General features: G+C 40.6%; 2 protein-coding genes and 1 non-coding gene across 10 annotated transcripts in view; 2 read left to right on the plus strand and 1 right to left on the minus strand.

Moving 5' to 3' along the window:
- rplp1 (ribosomal protein lateral stalk subunit P1) lies at positions 1–2,059 on the plus strand. The gene is made up of 4 exons (XM_005728530.1): positions 1–219; positions 1,044–1,118; positions 1,630–1,744; positions 1,951–2,059. The coding sequence occupies exons 1-4, from the start codon at positions 148–150 to the stop codon at positions 2,031–2,033; spliced, it is 345 nt and encodes a 114-aa protein (XP_005728587.1). The 5' UTR covers positions 1–147; the 3' UTR covers positions 2,034–2,059.
- A 1,149-nt stretch (positions 2,060–3,208) lies between these two features.
- Positions 3,209–3,281, plus strand: trnav-cac (transfer RNA valine (anticodon CAC)). The gene has a single exon. It is a non-coding gene; the product is annotated as a tRNA-Val (tRNA).
- Positions 3,282–4,161: 880 nt separating this feature from the next.
- Positions 4,162–21,770, minus strand: part of ptk2aa (protein tyrosine kinase 2aa) — a 64,147-nt gene continuing 46,538 nt past the window's right edge. For 4 of the 8 annotated variants that reach the window (XM_013909639.1, XM_013909638.1, XM_013909637.1 and 1 more), the window contains 21 exons: positions 21,419–21,475; positions 20,451–20,471; positions 18,843–18,940; positions 18,617–18,701; positions 18,424–18,524; positions 18,152–18,267; positions 17,545–17,645; positions 17,121–17,210; positions 16,821–17,025; positions 16,369–16,471; positions 16,162–16,224; positions 14,562–14,672; positions 13,218–13,322; positions 9,592–9,654; positions 8,927–8,966; positions 8,515–8,618; positions 8,014–8,022; positions 6,805–6,960; positions 6,568–6,648; positions 5,922–6,007; positions 4,162–5,835 (listed from right to left, as the gene is read on the minus strand). In XM_013909639.1, coding sequence (XP_013765093.1) covers positions 5,709–5,835; positions 5,922–6,007; positions 6,568–6,648; positions 6,805–6,960; positions 8,014–8,022; positions 8,515–8,618; positions 8,927–8,966; positions 9,592–9,654; positions 13,218–13,322; positions 14,562–14,672; positions 16,162–16,224; positions 16,369–16,471; positions 16,821–17,025; positions 17,121–17,210; positions 17,545–17,645; positions 18,152–18,267; positions 18,424–18,524; positions 18,617–18,701; positions 18,843–18,940; positions 20,451–20,471; positions 21,419–21,475 — 1,922 coding nt within the window. In that variant the 3' untranslated portion in view covers positions 4,162–5,708. The remainder of the gene's footprint in view (positions 5,836–5,921; positions 6,008–6,567; positions 6,649–6,804; positions 6,961–8,013; positions 8,023–8,514; positions 8,619–8,926; positions 8,967–9,591; positions 9,655–13,217; positions 13,323–14,561; positions 14,673–16,161; positions 16,225–16,368; positions 16,472–16,820; positions 17,026–17,120; positions 17,211–17,544; positions 17,646–18,151; positions 18,268–18,423; positions 18,525–18,616; positions 18,702–18,842; positions 18,941–20,450; positions 20,472–21,418; positions 21,476–21,770) is intronic. The other 4 variants (XM_005728532.2, XM_005728533.2, XM_013909636.1 and 1 more) reach the window with 3 other exon arrangements.

The following is a 21,770-nucleotide window of genomic DNA, read 5'->3' on the forward strand; positions in this document are numbered from 1 at the left end:
CTCCCTTCGACCCTCCCTTTTCTGCTGTAGGAATTCAACGTGCGTGAGGTGCTCGGTTCTTCACCAGAAGCTAAGGCCCGCAATCCGGCGACTAGCACCGTCAATTTCAGGCATCTGACCCTACGAACATTAAATCTAACATCTACGATGGCCTCCGTATCCGAGCTCGCCTGCATTTACTCCGCTCTGATCCTCCACGACGATGAAGTTACCGTCACTGTAAGTGTCCTAGGTTACCCGGGATATTTCAGCCAATATGTCTGAATTGGTCGTTCTTGAACATTTTTTTCTGGGGATAAATATCCCGAAATACAAAAAATGAGACATTAAAGTTTACAGATAAACCAGTATATTAATATATCGAGCAAACGCCAGTTATCTCCGCGAACTGGCTAAAATGGCGTCATGCTACTTGCTATTCATAGGCCGCGTTTTTCTAGCTGGACAGCTCAGTCTTGTGTTCGTACTCTGAATGCTGATGTTTAACCATCAGTTTAGCCTTAAACATCTCGGCTGACAGGTCTGGATGCAATGTTCACTGACAGGCTGTGTGGTCAGACTCATCAAGAGTACAACATTTATTTTTATAGTGTTGGCATCACCGTTCAAAGTTGTTATTGTTAGAGCTTGTTGCATGAGCGGGTCACCTACTCCCCGGAAGGTCTGTGGTTCGATCCCAGGCTACATGCCAAATATCCTTGGGCAAGATACTAACCCCATGTGTGTCTACTGGTGGTGGTCGTCAGAGGGCCCGGTGGCAGCCTGGCTTCTGAAGGCTGTGTCTACAATGTGGCTTGCCACCACCAGTGTATGATTTCACGCACATTATGTTTACCTGTGAAAGTGGAATGAGGACATGTTTCAGTTATGTTTTCTTAAATTATATTTGTAATCACTGAAAGTGTTAGCTTCAACACATTATAGAACACCAGTTTATATGTCATCGCTCAGATTTTAGCAAAAGGGGTTCCCAAAAGTGGTTCAACATGTGAAGTAGAGTTTAATAATGATGGCTGTTATGCTATTTATTTGTCTGTCCACAGGAGGACAAGCTGAATGCCCTGATCAAGGCTGCTGGAGTCACTGTGGAGCCTTTCTGGCCAAGTCTGTTCGCCAAGGTGAGAGAACACACTTCTGAAATCATATCACTGAATAGATCTGAAGATCTGCCAGTTTTTATGTATCCCAATAACTCTTATAACCAATACAAATTTAAGTGGCTGTAAAGGAGACTTACTGATTGCACGTGCCGTAGTGAAACAGACCTGTTCATTGCTTTCTGTGTGTTTTAATGGTTTACATTTAAATTTCTTTTTTTTTTAAAGTTATGTCAGGCTGAAAGCATTAATATTGTTCCTGTTGTTGCCAGTATGAGTAAACACATGAATATGGAATAAATGTCTTGATGCAACAGTGCTGCCACTTAAAGAAAGTTCAATGAACGAGTAGGACACAAATTATGAACATGCTAAAAATTTTAAAAAATGAAAACGTACTACACTTGCTGTAAAGAGTCTTTAGGCATGGTAGGTAGGAGTTATGCTGCCCTGCCTTTTAAATACACTGATCTCTATAACAAGCGCTGGACATGTGAATAAAGTGACGTAACCTGTGAATTTTCTTTGGTAGGCTCTGTCCAGCATCGACATCGGCAGTCTGATCTGCAATGTTGGAGCTGGCGGCGGAGCCCCCGCTGGAGTCGCTGCTGCTGCAGGTGGTACTGCCACTGCTGGTGACGCCCCAGGTAACTAAACAAAGCATTTCCCAGCGCTACATTTGCAGTTACATAACAATAATGTAAATGCAGTCTTGGGCTTGTACCACTTTTGAGTTTCTCCTTCAAGTTCAGGTTTCATGTACCTCGGAAATCAAATTGACTTTTTTCTTTTCTTCTGAATTTAGTTTGTGTAGTCATCTTTGACTTAACTACATCTTGTTTTCCCTCTACAGCCAAGGAGGAGGAGAAGAAGGAGGAGAAGAAGGAAGAGTCCGAGGAGTCAGACGACGACATGGGCTTTGGTCTCTTTGACTAAAACAGATGTTTTTTTATGCAAAAACAGATGTTTTTTATACAAAAACACAATAAAAGTATAAAAAATGACTCCTTGTCTCTTGTTTTTGTTTGTTTTTTATGTACAGAAATTCTGCACATACAATTTAAATCTGCAGCATTTGTCAGCACATTAACCTAAAGTGACATTTAAGGCTGTAGATTTGTAGTGACTTCACTTCCCTGGACATGAGAGAAATTATATTTCAGCACACATTCAATTTGGGCACTGAACCTAATGCCATGGCAAGCTGTGTGCTGATAATTCACAAAACTGCAGCTACTGAACTCTAGGTCGGAGTTTTGTAAAAGCTGAATACAATGATCATCCAAATTATACTCAAGATTTTACTTTTCATTCTCAGTTACTTTCAATTCTCATTAGTCTGACCAGCCAATTGATAAAATATGTTTCTGCATAGTGCAAAACTGGTAGAAGACTTCATGATCTGGAGTAAACTTTTAGGAGATCGGCAACAGCTTGTCTTGAAAATACAGTTTGATAAGTTGGGTAAATGTGGATTTATTACTGATCAATGGTCATCTTAAGTTAGACTGTGGAGATGACTTTTAATACAATTTAGAAGATGATGACAGTACCCTGAATAAATAATGACCTCTAAGCTCTCAGATCATTGGCTTTCAGTTCGGCATATACATTTAATTCAAAAGATTTTACTTCAAGTCAAAAGTAGTGATGGCATGAAGCCCAGTGAATGCGTCATCTCCAAATGCTCCCTAAATGCTAATATTTTTCGCCTTTTTGGTGGCTCCATAATCTGCTTACAATCTTGCAAGCTGGTGATACCTCAAAATCACCTCAGATCCAATGCACGCAACAAAAGAAAACCCATAATTTCACCGTCTTATGAACTGCTCGAGTCACATAACCAGGCAGTCCACGGCTCTGCTGGCCTGGACAAAGGCTTTAAGCTTTACTTGACACTCGGGGTTTCAGCGTCAGACGTAACATCAGTAGTCAAAATTATTCTCTGTGCCTGTCCTGCTAAAAGAGTCACACAACCGGGAGTTAACCAGGTGGTGAGGAAATCCACAAATGTATCGAACTAAACTTGTGTATCGAAATAAAACATCGTATTCCTGATTGCATATATTGCAATATTTGTATACAAGGTGGCGCACGTACTACTAACAGCAGTTTCCGTAGTGTAGTGGTTATCACGTTCGCCTCACACGCGAAAGGTCCCCGGTTCGAAACCGGGCGGAAACAAGTTTTATAAATTTGTCTTTTCCACTCACAGCGACAACCAAACTAAGAACAACTGAACGTCACAAAACACAGTGACCAGATTTTTTTAAATCATGTACTGTCTGGCAGGTTTTGCAATAAGACTTATGATCCAAGAGTACTGACAACTTTTCTAAGATCATCAAAACCATGCCATCAGCATGAACTTTAGCATTGTCTTCACATTAACTCATTTAATCCCCAAATAACCTCGTGCATTTTACTCCTTAGACTTCCCCTACACACAATATGTTTAATTTTGTCAATGTAAGGGGGTTAAAACGGAACCCATTGTTGCTGGTGGGTTAACTATTAACCTGCCAAAGGTTAAGCTCACTTACAGTTATGTTCATTTATGATCCATGCTGAGCTCATTTACTTATTTTACTTACAAAGTCTTATTTTATTACTAAAGTAAGACTTAATAACTCAAAATTTCAAGTTATATTCTCAAATCTGAGTATGAGTTAGTAAATTGAAATTATGAGATAACTTAAAATTCAACTTTTCCTTTTTGATAAAAATAATACTTATGGTTGGATTAGGGGACCCTGAACTATACCTCAATTATGCTGCAATACCCTTAAACTACTCAGGGTTTCCCGTGATGTACTGCTGTTATGACTGAAGTGGACTGAAATTTTGCCTTATGGATGGCAAAAAAAAAAAAAAAAAATCCTAAATAGCCTTAATTCAGGAGCTCTACTTGAATTATTGAGTCTTTCGATGCTTTACAAGCCAAAAAGCCCAACATGAGTTTCCCATATAGATCTACAGTATGTAATTAAGCATGCATAAAATATGTATTGCTATCTTACAGACAGTGAAACAAATAACAGACGAAACAAGACAACAACCTGAATTGCTTCAATAATAACAGTGTTTTATTTGCTCGGTTTAGCAACTGTACAACTGTCTCCTTCCTGAGAATATTGCTCACCTCAGGGGAGAGGGAACAGCGAGAGGATGAGAGGGAGGAGAGAAGGAACACAAAGGTGAGGGGAAGAATAGATAGACCAGAAGTAGAGAAGGATTCAAAAGGTATAAATAACTGCAGTGGAGGGAGGTAGAAAGGTGGGGGAGGAAAACAGGATAACAATTTCATATTTTAAAATCATGACCAAACCCTTGCGAATGAGGTCGACATCCTTAATTTAAAACAGCTCTTGGTGCGGTACAGATACAACTAGAGTGCAACAAAGACTAAATATTCTACTAATCACCTGAAAGTTTGACAAAGAGGAAACAACCCGACTGATGGCATGGTACAGAGAGCTTTAATATACAAACCAATCAAAATTTTGGAGGATAAGCAGAGAAACAACAGTTAAGCTGTTGCTAAACTTGTTCTTGTATTCCACAGTTAAGCAATGTTTTGAGTGAAATGTTCATTTGGCACAGGGCAAGCAGCTGTATAGTATTATTAGCACCTCCACTGTAACTTAAAAACTACCCTCCCTCCATTTGTCCCTTCCACTCCTCCCTCCTGTTCTCCCCTCTCCAATATTTATTATTTACTAACAATTCATGCCTCAGAAATGTGTTAAAAATAGAGCTTCTTTGTATATTTACTTATGCAAGTTAACTTTAAAAGTTGCATGTAGCAGTTTTTATATTTAAAAAGACCTATAGCTGTTGCATTTTTTTTAATACTCAAATGTTTATGCTGTATCTTGATGCCTGAGATAAAGAAGTCTAGAGTGGGGTGAAAAGAAGAGAAAAGAGATGAAATTATGAGCAACCGTGGTGTAAATCGATCACTTTTGTTCATACAAAGTTTAAGAAAACAGAGGCATACTGCAGGGATGAACATAGCAACAACAACCACAATAATAATAATAATATAAAAGCATGTTTAAAGAACTTTATGAAATCATCTTCATCATCCTCCTCATGCAGGCTCTTCAGTTCCAGTTGCTTCCTCCTGCGTTTGTGGAGTGTCAGTCATGTGTTCTCGTGGCAAAGATTGGTGGGTCCATTCACCAAAAATACCTGTCCAGTCCTTCAAGTGAGCTTCCCAGACATTTTATTTGAATCTTCAAAGATTTAAATGAGTAATGAGTCATTCTGGAAAAAAAGGGTTTCTTTTTGAGGATATGTGATGAGACAGAAGAGGGTTTCTCTGGATACAAAAAGGCAATAATACAACTGAAGTACAAAACAACACAACATTGGCCAAAACATGACTTTTTTCCAGAGAGAACGAGGGGGGGAGGGGCTGATTGTTTCAGTTTGTCGTGTCTGCTGTTCATCGGTTTTCCACGTCAGACCTTCATCACTCTGTCCACCTGCCGATCCTTCTCAGTCTCTTATTAAATTCCCGAGAACTACCAAACTCCCGGGCCCTCTTTTCCTGTCCTGCATTTGGATTCACTTCATCAAAAACCGCCAAGTTGGTTAGATCCCGGGCTAATGTGGGCGGGTCTGGTTGATCATCTTGAGCCGTGATTGGTCGATGACGTCCAGCAGGTTCTTGGCGTCAACTGCGAGGGCGTGAGCTGCCATTAGCATCTGTTTCTTGTAGTCCTTTTGTAAACTGTCGAAACAGACACAGCTTTTACTACATGAGCCCCGACGTAAAAATAAATCAAGAAAACGCGCCGTTAACGTGTTAATCGTCACCTTGTCATGACATACTGCTGCGCCAGCTTCATCTTCGCTATCAACTCGGCCAGATCTGAATTCAGCAGCTTCTGGGCCATTTCAATCTATGAAAAGACAAAGAAAATATCAGGATCAGATGATAAATGATAACTTCCAAAGGAAGAAGATCAAAGAAATGTATTTACTTCAATACCAAAAGTGGCTTTAAAATGACAACACAGGTGCCTGTTAGGGTACATTTCTCACATCTATGTGGACCTCAGTTGCATCGGCTTCAGTGGGACAGGAGACACATTTTTACGGGTTATTTTTTAAGCACTCTGTCTCTATGGACACCTTAGCGACAACGTTACCTTTTACACTACGGTGTCGTTAGCAAATATGCCTTGTAGTAGTACTACATAAGGAAACCCTTACTCAAGCTGTCGTAGCAGACAAAGAACAGACATTCCTTTTGTTGGTTTTTTAAGAAGGAAGATTCAGTGTACAAGACTGGATAAACAATGTTTCGCCAATGAGTAGTTGCTGTGACAAGAAATTAAGAAACTCTCATGAAAAAGATCAAAAATAACTCCAAAAACAAACGAAAGACAGTTTATCTAGTTTTCAACCTATCACTGAACCCTTTTAGTGGTTTTCTCTTATCACAGGAGTTTCTTTGTACCTCTCTGTGTGTGCTGGCTGGCAGCACAGGAATCGTCTCATCCACTGTGGCCAGCAGAGTCCTCAGAGCCAAACCAACTTCCTATGACAATAAACACATACAATCATAAGTTTGTAGTATTAAACTGGCTCTTCCACACCCTAATATTTTCTCAATTTTCACACTCTGCCAGTGTAACACAAAGTGTAAATAACAGTGAAGGTTTTCTGAAGATCTTAACCGTGACGTTCACCCTACCTTGACCATGGGGACGTACTCCTCCGGGGCAGCGGGCTGGATCCTGTTCGACATCTCGATCACAGCTTTAACCAGTCCCGTCACATTCTCATACACTTTGTCGTTGGAACGATCCAAGTTGGCGGTGGGAGGTGGGCTGATCTCTTGAGGCTGCAACTGTACCAGCAGACCGGAGTAAGACTTACTCATAAAGATTTAAGTTTCCAATTCATTGCTATTTTTTCTTAGTTTATTTCTTTTAAATATACATATTTAAACAACGACTAACATCACTCAAACTGCCAACAGCTCTTTCTTCTGCCATGGTCAGGCAAGTGATGGTAGTTTCACACATTTAGCTGTAGGTGGCAGTATATGCAAAGATAAACTGGACACAATCTATTTCTAGCCACAAGCATTTCTAGCTAATGATGAGAAACGGACTTTTCTACAGTGAGCAGCAGGCATGTTAGTACAGAATGGTTGTTAAGTGACAAACTCAAAGCTCAACTCTTTGTTAAGTGACTTTAATACAGATGTTAACACTAAGCAGACACTGCACATCTGCTGTGTGTAAAGCTTGCATTTATACAAAAAAGCCCTTTTAATTCGAACCATTTGAAAACATTTTATGGTGTTTTCCAATTAAAACTCTGTACCTTGTTTTACAGATTTAAGGTACCAACGTAACTGTGTTTAAGCTACGAGACATTTTTAAATGTCGTGGTGAAGCAATTACTATGGAGACGTTAAAGCAAGGCTTAAGCAATTTGAAAGCCACAGTTTTCATTAATAAAATAAGGCAAAACCAAAACAATAAAAATAATCAAAGTTTTTCCAAATGATGGTGGACAATAACTCAGATTTGGAGGTAGATGTTTTTGATGCATCAAACCTTTGAGAAGTTCATCATTTTAACTTCGATCATTAAACACAGTGTTAAGACTTTTGCTACAAATCTACTGACATGTGCTATAATATCTACATCAATTTTTTCTTCACCAGAAGTATTGCTTGCACTTTTTAAAAAAAAGGTTTTATATATGCAATCTATCTCTAACCAGCAGTTCATAACCACGATTCCATTAATAACAACTGTTTTCTATTTTTTCCCCCGTTTTTTTTTCTCTGGTGAAGAAAATGACTGAATGACTCAGAGAACATGAAAGTGACTGTAACTAGCAGCTGGCTAACTCTATAATGAGGACAGACACACAAAGATTAGCTTACCCTCCACGGCTTGGGGGAGGAAGAGGGCAGGGGAAGGAGTGGTGGTGGTCGGGTGGATGCGGTTTGAAAGGGGAGTGGTTGAAGGGGAACGGAGTACGCAGGTTGTGAAAACAAGGGAATGTGTCGGAGAGATGGATTGGTGGGTGTGTGAATGCGGTGCCGCGGGTCAGAAAATAAGGAATAAGAACAGAATGGAAGCAGGTTAAAGGAGTAGTGGATGGAAGTTAGTAACAGGGGGGAGAGAAGGAGTAAAAAGGGGGGGAGAGAAGAGGGACAGCACATTAGGCCAAAGCCAACCACAGGCAAGGCATGACATGGACCGGCATGCAACCCATCAGCACAATACCAAAGAACCAAATCAAAAGCTATGTGTAGGCAAGAGCGTGCAAATTACCACAGTAAAACTCAGACTTCTATGAAACAGAGAAATGAAAGCCCGTTCCTAATCTTAATCATCTTTAAACCTCACGTTCTTGCTGGAATTTGTGTGTTCATATGCACCTTGACCCCGTCATTGTAGCTTTCTACGGGGCAGAGACTGGGCAGGTTGGTTAAGTTAGCTGGAGCTCCTGGGCGGGGCGGCTTTTTGGGAGGTGCCACAGGTTCTGGGGGAAAAAACAAAATTGTGGGTTAGCATCTTTGCCATGAAGCAACATAGCATGTACATTTTTATACAGATAACTAGACTATAATATGAGTTACATTTAAGAAACAGAATACAAAGTAGTTTAAAGTAGTTTACCACTGATATGCTATAGCGACCGACATGTTCATGCGTCAACAATGCCAACTAATAATGTACCAGTTCTAATATTTTTCTTCCACCACAAATGTTGGGATGAAAATACTTAATATTTTCAATACTTGTCACCGTCTGTTTCTACTAAACATGTCAGTGTGTTTGCTCTCTCACCTGGTTTCCCAACAGGCTGGTAGATATGTTGACTTCCACCCTGTGCAGACAGACAGACACACTTAAATTTGTCCAGTAATCTCAGACTTTTATAAGTCTAGTATCAATAAATTCTCATCCACATTGACCAACCTTTTATTTAGGGGAATAAATCTCACAGAAACAATAAATGTAACATTCACAAACATAAACAAGCTAAATATAAGACAGAAAGTTGGAAGCTGCCATCGCATACCGAGAAGAATCACCAGCAACGTCCTCATTTTTGCCTAAGCTACAGGCCATTATAACCCTTGTGTACAGTTAACGTCCAGTTCTTCTGCCTTTAAAGTTCCCATGTGTCCTCTGTGGTCAAGTGGTCGGTATGTAGGCAGTGCCCTGCATGGCTCACAGACTGAAATACTTTCTCTTCTCCCGCCGTCTGCATTTCCTCTCCGTTTGTCTGAACGCGTTCCCCTCTGCCTCACTCTGGTTCTCTTTCTTTGAGCTTTTCTCTGCTTTTCCCCCTTTTTTTATAATCATCTCTCTGCTACCTCTCTATTACGTTTTTCTTAGCACCACAAGCATTTGTCCAACCATGCTCCACAGCTCAACGAAACCACAAGTGAATCCAATTTTAAAATGTCAAAGCACACACACACATACACACGCACACATAGACTGACCGGTGCTTGTAGTGTGCCGTCCTCCCTGTCGACGCTCCCTCTGCTGTTTCTGGACTCCGCCTTCTGCAGGGAGACACAGACATACAATGGATTAGAAAGAATTAGTATAAAAGCCATAAATATATATATTTTATACAGAAATATATGCACATTGTACCAGGCATTGCAGCAAAAGAATAAAATATGTAACATTTTATTTGTAATTCATAAAAACTGCTGCAAAATCATTTCATTTCCTAACCAAGCATCACAATTTAAAAGCAAAACTGATTTTGCAAAATTAAAACATTAGCAGCGACAATCAAAAAAAACCAGCCCTGCTCACAAACAGATCACTACACGACTGAATAGTTCCAGCATCCCCTCGCTTTCTGTTCCAGTACCGTTTTGGTGAAGCACGCCTTGAAGAGATGCATCCTGGGAGAATATAGGTTGATGAAGTCAGGCGGAGGAATGCAGAGAGTGGAGGCCATCGAAAGAAGGGCGGGGGTAAGGATCGAAAGTTTAATAGAAGGGGCGATAAAAGATGGAGCAGCTCAAGTCATAGAGAAACTGACGGTAGACAGCACAAAGAAATGCAGAAGTTTGCAAAAGACAGAGAGAAAACCTGAGTCAGAGGCGACTGGATGAGAAGGAAAAGGCAGGAGAAAAAGTTTTTCCAGAGGAAGAAAAGCTCCGCTGGGCACAGAGACTAAATCCTAAAGAGAAAAAGATCCAATTGCCTCACTGTCCTCTCTTTTTCTCCCTCCCACTCTTTCCATCTCTCTGGATCTCCTCCTGTTTCTCTCGCTCCTTCTTTCTGACGGGCGACTCCTCGTTCATTCCTCCCTCTCCCTCGCTCTTGCCAATCCCACTTCCTTTCTCCCTCCCTCTGTCCTCCTCTCTTTGCTTTTCTCTTTCCCTTCTTCCACTCTCCTGATGAGCCTGAACTCACACATCAAATTTACTTGCCTGTTTTGCCTTAAGCTCTTTTATTACTTCTGTAATTTTCCAGCACATATTCTACATTAAGTTAGCCTGCATATCCCGAATCCAGCGCTCGTTTTCCCTCACAGCAAAAATTCCACTTGCTTCTTTCAAACGTACGACAGCAGCTTTCACTTGACTTCTCCAGCTGAACATGGTTCAAGAATGATTTTAGGCAGGAGTAACGGCCACAACAGCTGCCACTGGAGATTAAGGTTCACTCAGACTTTAGACCAGAAGTCAACACATCACTGATCACATGCACTCTGTGCAGGAATGTGTTGCTAATTAGAGGCAAGCATTTAAACTACACCTGCAAAAGACTAGGTTTAAAAATGGATTTCAAATATTATGAAGGTCAGCTCCCAAGAAAGAAAAACAGATAGCACGAGGCACTTCTAAAGAGCTCAAACACACATTTGGTTTTAATGTGAAATTTATAACAGTTTCACTACTATTAATCTGCTGAGAATATCATGTGAACGTTTTTTATCGCATTCCTGGCAGGGTCACAGCGGCATACACGTCAGAATCTTAATTTAACTAGACTTCAAATAGGCTTTGTAATACTACCTGCTCACTGACTGACCCTGCAGCTGACACAAATCCTGTGGACAGTGGGTTTTAATCTACAGCACTATTGATTTTAAAGCACACTACCTTGCGATTAAATCTATGTCTATTGTTACATTTTCAGCTGCTGGAACCAAGATACTATCAGATTAGCTTCAGCTCAGCAGAGAATCTGTAGGGAGCAATTTTGGTTTTTACATCCATGCTCTGGGTAGTGAGTGCCAGTCAGTCCCTCTTTATGAGATTTCGAAAACGTGGCTGTTAAAGCTTTTATTGAAAAAATGTTTGAGGTGGCTGTGATTCAGGTGGTACATCCAAACCTGTCCACTAATTACATGAGTTAGAAACAAGTCATAAAGTGCAAAGGTTAAAAGGTGCCCCTCAGGTCCGCCCCCTTTGCCATTAATCTGGGTGTTAATTTCCCCAGGGGTCCAAGGTCCTCAAGGTTTGTGCAGCGAGGTATATAAAGTATCCAGAAAAAAACAAAAAACAAAACAAAAAAAACCCACCCCTGGTGTCAGCTAACAAACAAGATATCAGTCATTCAGCCCGTCATATCTGCCCTGACAGATTTCCTGGTCTATGAAGCAGTAGAACAGGAAATCATGTTAAACATGACAGGCCGACCCAGCAACTCCCCAGCGCTCATTACTCATGCTTGATTTTTTTCACTGCCTTTCAGCTCTCCAACATTTGTCTTAAAATTGAAAAACAGGCCATCGAGACAAGCAGAGAAACAATCTGACCTGAGCAGAGGAGAAAAACAGACTTGTTTTGCAAAAGCAGTATTTTGGCTCCTTTTTGGGGATTTCTCAGTGTCTGATGAGATAAATCAAGCATGCACAACTGAGCCAGTTCAAAGATCTGAAAAAGACATTCTGCAGCTCGTCTGGCAACAACAGTGGACATGAAGAGGGTTTACCAAGTGGGAAAAAATCTCTTACTAATTTTATTTTTACATCTTCATAAAGTATTTATTTGGATTTTTGTTCCATTTCGCAATCAAAATGATTTGCTGTTGTAAAATATGCCTTTATTTTATCTGCAGCAAGAGTACTGACAGTGACAAAGAAGAGAGCAGATATCTCCTATGCTGGCATCTCTTCATTGGCTCCCTGTTAAATCAGAATTAAATTTAAAATCCTGCTCCTCACATGCTCTTCACAAGGTCTTGAATAATCAGGTGAATACTCAGGTCCCATCTTATCTTAATGACCTTTTAGTACCGTATCAGCCCATTAGAGCTCTCCACTCTCTGACTGCAGGCTTACTTGTGATTCCTAGAGGATTTAAAAGTAGAATGGGAGGCAGAGTCTTCAGCTGTCAGGCCCCTCTTCTGTGGAACCAGCTTCCAGTTTGGATTCGGGAGACAGATACTGTTGCTACTTTTAAGATAAGGCTTAAAACTTTCCTTTTTGATAAACCATATAGTCAGGGTTGAATCATGTGACCTTGATTTCTTCCTTAGTTTAGAGATTCCCATGATGCATTGAGTGTTTCTTCTTCAGTTACCTTTTTCACTCTGTGTTTATACACCGCTCTGCATTTAATTATTAGTTATTATTCATCTCTGGCTCTATTCCACAGCATGTTTTTGTCCTCTCTTCAGTCGCTCACCCCCAACTGGTCATGGGAGCTGGCCGCCCCTCCTTGTCCCTGATGCTGCTGCAGGTTTTTCCTTCCCACTGTCACCAAAGCACTTGCTAATAGCGGCTTGTTGGGGATTTCTCTGTTTTCTTTGTATTATTGTAGTCTTACCTTACAATATAAAGCGCCCTGAGGCAACTCTTGTTGTGATTAGGTGCTATATAAATAAAATGGAATTGAATTTATTTGTGTCTTTTGTTTGCTTTTTAAAGTATAAATAAGCCACATGTGTTAATACTGAAAAGAGACAAATAATGCTGGTTTGGTTAGCTGACTTAAGGGGCAACTGAAGCCCTGCTTACCCCAGTTTATTTTGCTTTGGATTCATAATCTTCACTATGGATGTGACAAAGAAAAAAAAACAATAGTGGCAATGTAGAAAGCTAAAATAGGAGGGAATATTTAAATGCAGCCACTATGAGTCTGTATAATTTAATTACCATGAAGCTCTCCTCCTGCTCCAACCACCGCTGGTCATCCTCCATCTGTTGCTGCTGCATCATCAGCCTTTCCTCCATCAGAGCCTGACCTACACACCCAATGTCCTGTAGAAAGAGAGAGAGAGAGAGAGAGAGGAAAAAAAGGTCCTTAGGTGCGCCTTGTTATCAAGACGTAGCAGTGAAGGAATAAATCTTGCTTATCGTGATTTAATGATTATAATTAGTCAGTCCTGTGGAAAAACTAAGCACACGCCATTATTCAGTAGCTTGTAGAACCTGCTTTAGCTGCAATAACTTATAATAAGCATTTTCTGTACGACTTTCCTCAGTTCATTGGGCTTTACGGGAATTTGTTTATTCACAGCTCTCTTAAGGTCCCACCACAGCATTTCAAATTTCAAAGTCTGGACATTGACTTGGGCATTGGAACTTTTGTTTTTCGTCCTTTCTTACAAAGATTTGCTGTTGTGCTTGGGATTATTGTCCGGTTTAATGATGGACAGGTAGCCTCACAGAATACTTTGTTTTACAGAGGAGTTCGGCAAGTTGCCCAGATCCTGTAACTGCTGAAAAAAAAAAAGAAAAAAAAAAAGAAATGTTCGATGAATTATGGCCCAAACATAACTTTGAAACATAACATCCACTTTAGGCTGTCTAAAGGACATTGTTCCATAAGTATGGACTGTTCAGATGCAAGTCATACTGCTATCTTCTTTTTAAAGAGAATAGGCTTTTTCCTGGAAATCCTTCCAAATAATCCTTTTTTTCTAATTGTACTGTCATGAACTTTAACATTTTACATCAAGAGTCCAGTCAAAACCTCTTATTTCCCCCATACATGACTGTTCATAGTTTGATAAAAATGCTTGAAAGACAGTAGTTCAACATTTCTTAAATGCCGTTACACGATTCCTTAGCACGAAGCACTTTGTTTGGTCTGCTTGGAAAAGAAACTGCAGAAAAATTCAAGTGCATGTCCCGCACTACTGTGCTGTAACCAGCTCAGGTTGCCTAAAACGAAAAGTAAATTACACACACACAAACACACAGATACAAATCTTGAGATTTAACCCCTTAGCAGTCGGACGTACCGCCCACGGGACATTGGATGGTTTAGGGGACTAATTGGACTGCTAAGGGGTTAATTTTAGCTTCGCCTGGCAACCAAACAGAACACATATGCAGGTCATAACTGCTTTAACCACTATGTGTTTTCTGTGTTTGATATGAGGCAAAAATTCAACAAACAGTTACGACAGTGGGTTCAGTGAGTGGCTGAGATGTTACACAAATTCATGTTTGACTGGTGAAAGTTCTGTGTCAAATGCATTTGTGGGTGCACACCTCCATATTCGGGCTCCATGGTGCAGTATGTTCAGGTCTGTGCGGATTCCAGGAATCAGTAGGAGGATAGCTGCCTCCAACTCCTCCACCTACACCACCATGGGCGGATTGCTGGAGGAGGACAGATTGAAAGTGGAAAAGAAAATCAGACAAAGAAAGCAATCAAAAATATTTATGAACAAACAAGCAGTGTAAAGTTCTTCCTCTTTTGCAACATCTGGCTCTATGTTACTAGAAGATTTAAGAGTTTTATCTCTAAAGCAGTGTTGGTAGGAAAGAGAATGACGTCAATAGAAAGAAATAATGAGAAAATGGGGACTCAAAGACATAAAAGACGAAGGATTCACAGATAATAAAATAGCAGAAGAGAAAACTTTGATTATCATTCAACTTTCCACGTCTACGTTTTCACAAAAAGTCTGCTTTTAAAGACGCTCTAAACCAGTCAGATGATGGCAAAACAATCAGAAATCTACCGACACAAGAATAACACTAGGAAATCAATGAATACTTATGAAAAACCACTACCAAAGCCAGTAACTATTTCACTGACGGGCATGCAAATGCATTCAGAAAGTGTTAAAATCTCTTCAAATGCACTTTAAACCTCAGTCTAGTGTGCAATGCATGCAGAAATATACAGATGCTAATCTAAAGTCCGATGTTATCAAGTTAGGCTTAAATGGCAGTTTGAATTACGCACTCCTTATAAGGACCAAAGAAAAGCTTGCTGCCAGGAGCTGAAGAGTGGCTTTGATTTGTTAGTGTGTGTTTGTGTGCGCGCGCCCGTGTGTGTTTGTCCACGAGTAAGCGGCTTTTAGCACTACAGGAAATGCCTGCTGTCTGCCTGGTTTATGAGGAGAAGAATAACTGCACTCAAACTCTTTCTGTCCTTGCATGTCTCTCTTTGACTCAGACACATGCAGCAGTGTGTGCCTGACAGTCAGAGCTACTCCAGACTTAACACAGACTTTATTGGGTTGGCCTTATTGTGATGACAGCATTCACGCTTAGAGCTGATTTGTACAACCTTACAGATTTTTTTGTTTTGTTTTAGTGTTACAGAATATCATTTACAGGTTTGTTTTTGAAACTGGTGCCTGAATTGTTTTCCTTTCGCATTTTTTGCTCAGTCGTGACCAAAGATTTGTCTTGGCAGCAACTTTTCTTTTTTGTTTTGCTTTTTGTAAATATCTAACACAAATTGGGGAGGACAGTTTTGAAACAACAGAATTGTGTAACTGCTTACGGCATGTACAGCTGTGTGCAGATGCTTGGAAAAAGCCATTTTTTCAACCATCTTTTCACAGATGATGTAAAATGTCATGTGGGTCAAAGTGACCTTTGTCAGGTGCAATGAAACTATGCTCACCACAGTTTAAGATAATGGCAGAGTATATCAGACTGCATAGATGTCAGTCATTAACAAGGAGTGGTTTATATATTAATGGACTGTCATTGTCCACATTAGGTCTTACAGCATCTAGCTCACTATCTATCTCTGTAGTGCTTCCCAGGACAGCTGAATCTGAATAAGGCAGAACAGGAACGCACAGGTTCCTCACTGATGAAGATCTGTGTGCTTCTGTGTGCTGTTTACCGGGAAGTGGTTGTGCGGGGAGTTGCTGACGAAGCCTTCACTGGGGTAACCTGGTCTGCTAGGCTACAAACACGGAGAAAACCATTTGTGTTAATCAGCCACAACAAAGACTCGCACAGACATACAAGAAATAACAAGGACATGGGAGGATGGGAAACAAATGATTTCAAAAAGGCAGATCGAGCACAAACAGTCATTGATTCCTACTTTAGGTGGTGCTTCATCTGGGTCCCATGAAACGGTGACTTGTCTCCTCATTTCCATTCGGAGTCTCTCTTCTTGCTGGAGCTTCTCTTCCTCCAGTATCGTGCTTCAGAAATTAAAACATTGGCGGAGAGAAAATTGAATCGAGCGGTCATGCACTCTTTTGGTTTAGTGCACTATTTCATCTTGACCAATGTACTGAAAGTCAAAGATTTTTAGAGAAATTAAAACAAACAATGTCATGTTTTTAGTACCAATTAAACTTAATGAAAAGGAAGAAGAAGAAAAACTCCATGGGGTCAGATTGAGACAGAGGCCATCTCTATTATGGCAACAACATCAAAGTTTTACACCTAAAGCAAATTATTAAAAACTACCTCATTAATTAAATAAGCATGCAAACATTTTTTAAATTATTAATATTTTTAATACTTTTTTTATGTTTATTTTTTTACCTGAGTTGTGTTTTGAGTTCAGTGAATCGCGGACGCTTGCTGGGGTCATATGACCAACATTTGGTCATCAAACTGTAGAGGGTGGGCGGACACTGGGGAGGCATCGCCAGGCGCTCCCCGTTTTCTATCCTGCCAATCACGTCATTGTTTTTCACCCCCTGGAAGGGCTTGATGCCGTACATCAAGATCTCCCACATGCATACGCCTATGGGGGAGACGCAGACACGCAAAAGTCACCTACAGTGATGAATCACATCATCACACAGTGGCGCTGGATTAGAAAAAAAAAAAACAACTCACCGAACATCCAGACGTCACTTGCAGACGTGAATCTCCTAAAATTGATAGATTCAGGAGCCATCCACTTAATGGGAAGTTTACCTTTAGAAGCTGAGACACAAACACAGACACAGAGATAAGCACTAAGGCAGAGAATTGAAAAATTTATCACCAGTTAGTGTTTCAACAAAAAGGCTGCAATGAGTTGGTAACACAGAGAACAGCTGATATAACGTGATGTCACCAGTAGATGGTGGTAACGCACTGGCAGCTAAATGTTATTTAAACGAAGACTACTGGCTGGTTTCAGGTCAGCATTGCACTTTCTTTGTTTCCCCATTTTATAGAAATCACAGGAGCCTTTTTACACACCTGTTAATGTGGAAATTACACAGAAACTCTAAGGATACTTAAAATCCGACTGAATGCTTTGTTGTTTCATTACCTTTGTAGTAAGAGCTGTCCTCCATGTATCGTGATAGACCAAAGTCTCCAAGCATCACACAGTCCACCGCAGAGACCAACACGTTGCGAGCTGCTATATCCCTATTTTTTATTTTTTTTTTAAAAAGCAGGAAAAAAGAAAACCTAAAACCTACTGCTGTGATCCGTGTGTAGTCTCAACTGTAACATTATATTTATGAAACATAATATATTATCCTTACACACGCACACTCACAGACTCACAATGCAATGCTTCATTTGTGACATATGTGCATCCGATTGTGTAACACCCCAACTGTCATTTGTGATGCAAAATGATGATTCATGAGTCTGAAATCTCACTGTTGAGTAAACTGGTAAAATTGTAACAAGGCAGGGTGAATGTGGGAAGATCGTCAGAGAATGTTGTCATTAAAGGAAATATAATTTTGCACTTTTATATGTTTTGAGATTATATAAGAAACTGAAAGTCCTGCAGGTGTTCGTGTAGTTGAAAATGCCTTTTTAATTCAATTTCAGTATAATCTGTGGTGTTGGCACTAATAGTCTGAGCCCTCCACTCCCCCCCACCTCAATCAGGCTACAGAAGCATATGTGTGTGTGTTTACCTGTGTACAAAGCGTTTGCTCTCCAGGTAGGCCAGAGCTGTGCTGAGCTGGTAGGCATACAGGATGAGCGTGGCCAGGTCAAGACTGTACTTCCTCACCTGAAGGAACGAGCGCAACTGTTGACAGAGAGAGAAAACAAAGGGAGGAAATGACAGAGGCACTGTTAAAAGATGAACCACGCTGACATACCAAGACTGAGCTTTTTATGGCTCTTGCCATCTCAAGAGAACTCGAATACCAAGATTATCCCACACACACAGCATGAGGGTTACCTCTCCAAGAGTACAGAGCTCCATGATGATCCACACCGGGTTCTCTGTGATCACACCGATCAGCTTAACAATGTGAGGATGGTCAAACTGACGCATTGTCACTGCAAGGAAAAAAGACAGTAATAGCATCATCATGCATTTAATGCTAATGTGATGTGAGACACACTGACAAACACACAAAATTGCATCTTACGTGCTTCTTGCAGGAACTTTTCTCTGACGCTGTCAGAGGTACAGTTCTTACAGGTCTTAATGGCGACAGCTAGAGATGCTTTGTCCTGCAAGCAAACAGCACACGAGACAGGCGTTAACAGATGATACACTGTAAAGCTCGCCGAAATAACACAGCAAGACTGTACAAGCCTTTTGGCCCACACGCATTAACAGAGAGGTGCGCATGTTGGTGTGTTTTCACATACTGGACAGTTGTAGACTCCTTGGTGTACATCTCCAAACTGACCCTCTCCAATGCAGCGGCCCAACTCTATCCTGTCCCTCTGGATCTCATAGTCCCGCGCTGAGAGGCAGAGTAAGAAGAGGAAAGGAAAAAGAATAGGGAAGGAAGTAAGGGCATTTTCAGTGGATGAAAAAAAGCAAGAACCTGTCACATTTGGCATTTATTTCAACACCATGGATGAGGTTTAAGCAAGGAAAATATATATATTTAGATAGTTTATTGTGGAAAAGTTTCCAAGATATGCTTCTAAGTTAGCTTTAAATTATTTCTATCATTCTGGCAGTCTTACGCTGCCCTTTTAGGCAAACCCCATCCATTGGCACTAGTTTCACTTTACAACAAACCTAAAACAGTAGGACCTGGATCAAGCCTCTTCCCCTCTAACTAGATCAATGGTAAAACATGCACGCTGCAACACAGATCTGCAAACACACCAACAACATACAACATGAACATGCACACGACTGTCCCAGTATAATGCACTTGTTCCTCTAATGACGTCTGTAGTGATGTTGCAGAGAAACTGCGGGGAAAAATACGATCAAGTAGTTGTGAAAAAGAATTTCAATTTGGGAAAAAGTCTGGAGATCTCTGAGCACCTCTCATATGGACTGGAACTAAACACTGCTTGATGAAGTCAGTGCCTGCATCTAACCCTAACTTTCACAGAGTGTATCCAGAAGGATTGGAGAGAAACTGCTTGTTTTTTTGACATTAAAGCGTTATTAATATTTCCGCCTTGCTGAAAAAGCCCGGAAGCATTTCTGCGGCGGTGTATTAATGTCAGTTGCCAACTAACCGCAGGAAGCTCAAGTTGAAAAGGTTTATTGGGGTCGTTCACCATCGGGAACTTATTCTTTACAAGTTTAATTGTCCGTCAGGCTAAACAGAGCTCTGTTGTTTGGATTCAACCAACCCAAACAAAACCAGTTCAGCAGTAACCAAACACACATTCCATTATGAAGGATTTACTGTAATTAAAACCACACTGATATTCACTTTCAGGAAATTAATAATTTCTTCAAACATAAAAGAAGTTGTGAAAGAACCATAACCACAAAACACAATTTAAAAAGAAACAAATTTAAAAAAGTAGTAAAGACACGATAACAGCAGGATGGTGCAAGGAGAGCCAAGCCAAAACACAACAAATGCTGTTAGGTTGTTCCAGAGGTCTGCCTTTACTTCATGTTCCCAAGTTCTGATTGACTTATTAGTGTACTTCAGTACAAAGTGTTATATGTACTGAAGCATAATGATTTGTTTATGGATTGGCTCTCGCTCAGTTCCGACGCCCGAGTTCACCTTTACGAGCTGCGATCTACAAGATAAAAAATACCACTGAGTAAGAAAAGAAAAGAAAAAGCCAAAACAAAACTCAACAACAATTTAAGTCTTTTTTTTTCTTTTCCAGGTGTTAAAGATCAAATAAACAGCTAATGCTTATTCATTACTGGCTTTTCAATGCGCTTACTGGAGGTCATGGTCAAAAACACTACGATGTAAAAAACTACGATTCCTGGAAAAGAAAAATAACGAGAGAGAATGAAAGAGAGAGAGGGAGTTTTACCTTCAACTACTCCATAGCTCACTGTGTTGGCGATGGGGGGGGAAAGAGGAAGAGAGAAAGAGATGGAGATGAAGAGACGGGGGGAGAGCCAGGCAGCAGCTTTAAGATTGAAACTAGCTCAGAAAACAAACACACAAACGTGCGCAGACAACAATAACTGGCCGACTTTGCTCATTATCTGATAATTGTCGATACCGCCACAGAATAATTCAAAGATCTAAGCTTGCTCTCCAGCTGTTACCGTTTTACAGATTTATTTTATACATTCAGCAGCCGGTAGGACATGGACACACATACAAAGTCAGACACAGGATAGGAAAATATGTCTGCAGTGAGTCTGATTAGAGGAAGTCTCCTAAAGGAGACCAAAAAAAGCAAAGCAAAGCAAAAAAAAAAAAAGGACAAAGAAAAAAAGAAAGAGCCAAGACAGAGACAGATAGAAAAAGACTGTGGGGGGAAAGAGAACAGTCCATTTTCAAAGTTGGCCGCACAATCAAACACATAAGTACTCTGAACTGGCCAAAACATCCACATTAAAAATAATGGAGCTAAAGCCACGACTACTTACAGAACTACAGCCAAACAAACCAGCACATTCAGGCTTTTGACAAACGCATGAATGAATCCGACAGATGTGATGCGTCTCCATGACCACACGTACATGGCACAAGCTGCGGCCTCTAGCGTCTCTGCTGTTTAGAAAGGATGAAGGAAAACCGGCCAGAATTTGATAGCTGCTGCCTAACCAAACGCGGTTTAATGCAACTCCTCGGGTTCGTTGTGCGAGTGTGTTTCTTGGAAGCGATTCACACCACAACCTCGCTTATTAGGGAGCAGAATGAAATTAACGTTTGTTTGAGTACGAGAAATTTATAGCCGCCGTGTGCCAGTGCAACAGAAGCTGAGTTCTTAAGAGTCCTTAAGTACAAATGAGTTTAGAAAGAGAGCAAACTGAATAAGTGACTTACTTGAGGGCATGGTGTAGGTGTCCTCTTCATCAACTATCTCTGCATAGTCATCGGTTTCTGAAACATGACACACACACACACGCACAATAGCAAGACATTAAAACACACTTGGTACAAATGATGACACAAAAACTGGTTTACCGTTAAGAAGGGTCCATGACACACAAACACCCGAGAAGAAACCCACCCTAAACTTAAAGCATGAAGCTAACTCAGAGTTTGAACAACTCCCGAGCAGAGAAACACCCACGTAGCTTCTTGCTCTGCCTTTCTCTCGCCTTCTTTCACACACAGACACACACACCCACACACACACACACACACACACACACACACACACACACACACACAC

Source organism: Pundamilia nyererei, unplaced genomic scaffold (genome assembly GCF_000239375.1).
Source record: "Pundamilia nyererei isolate P.nyererei 1_Seehausen unplaced genomic scaffold, PunNye1.0 scaffold00028, whole genome shotgun sequence".
Classification (NCBI taxonomy): Eukaryota; Metazoa; Chordata; class Actinopteri; order Cichliformes; family Cichlidae; genus Pundamilia; species Pundamilia nyererei.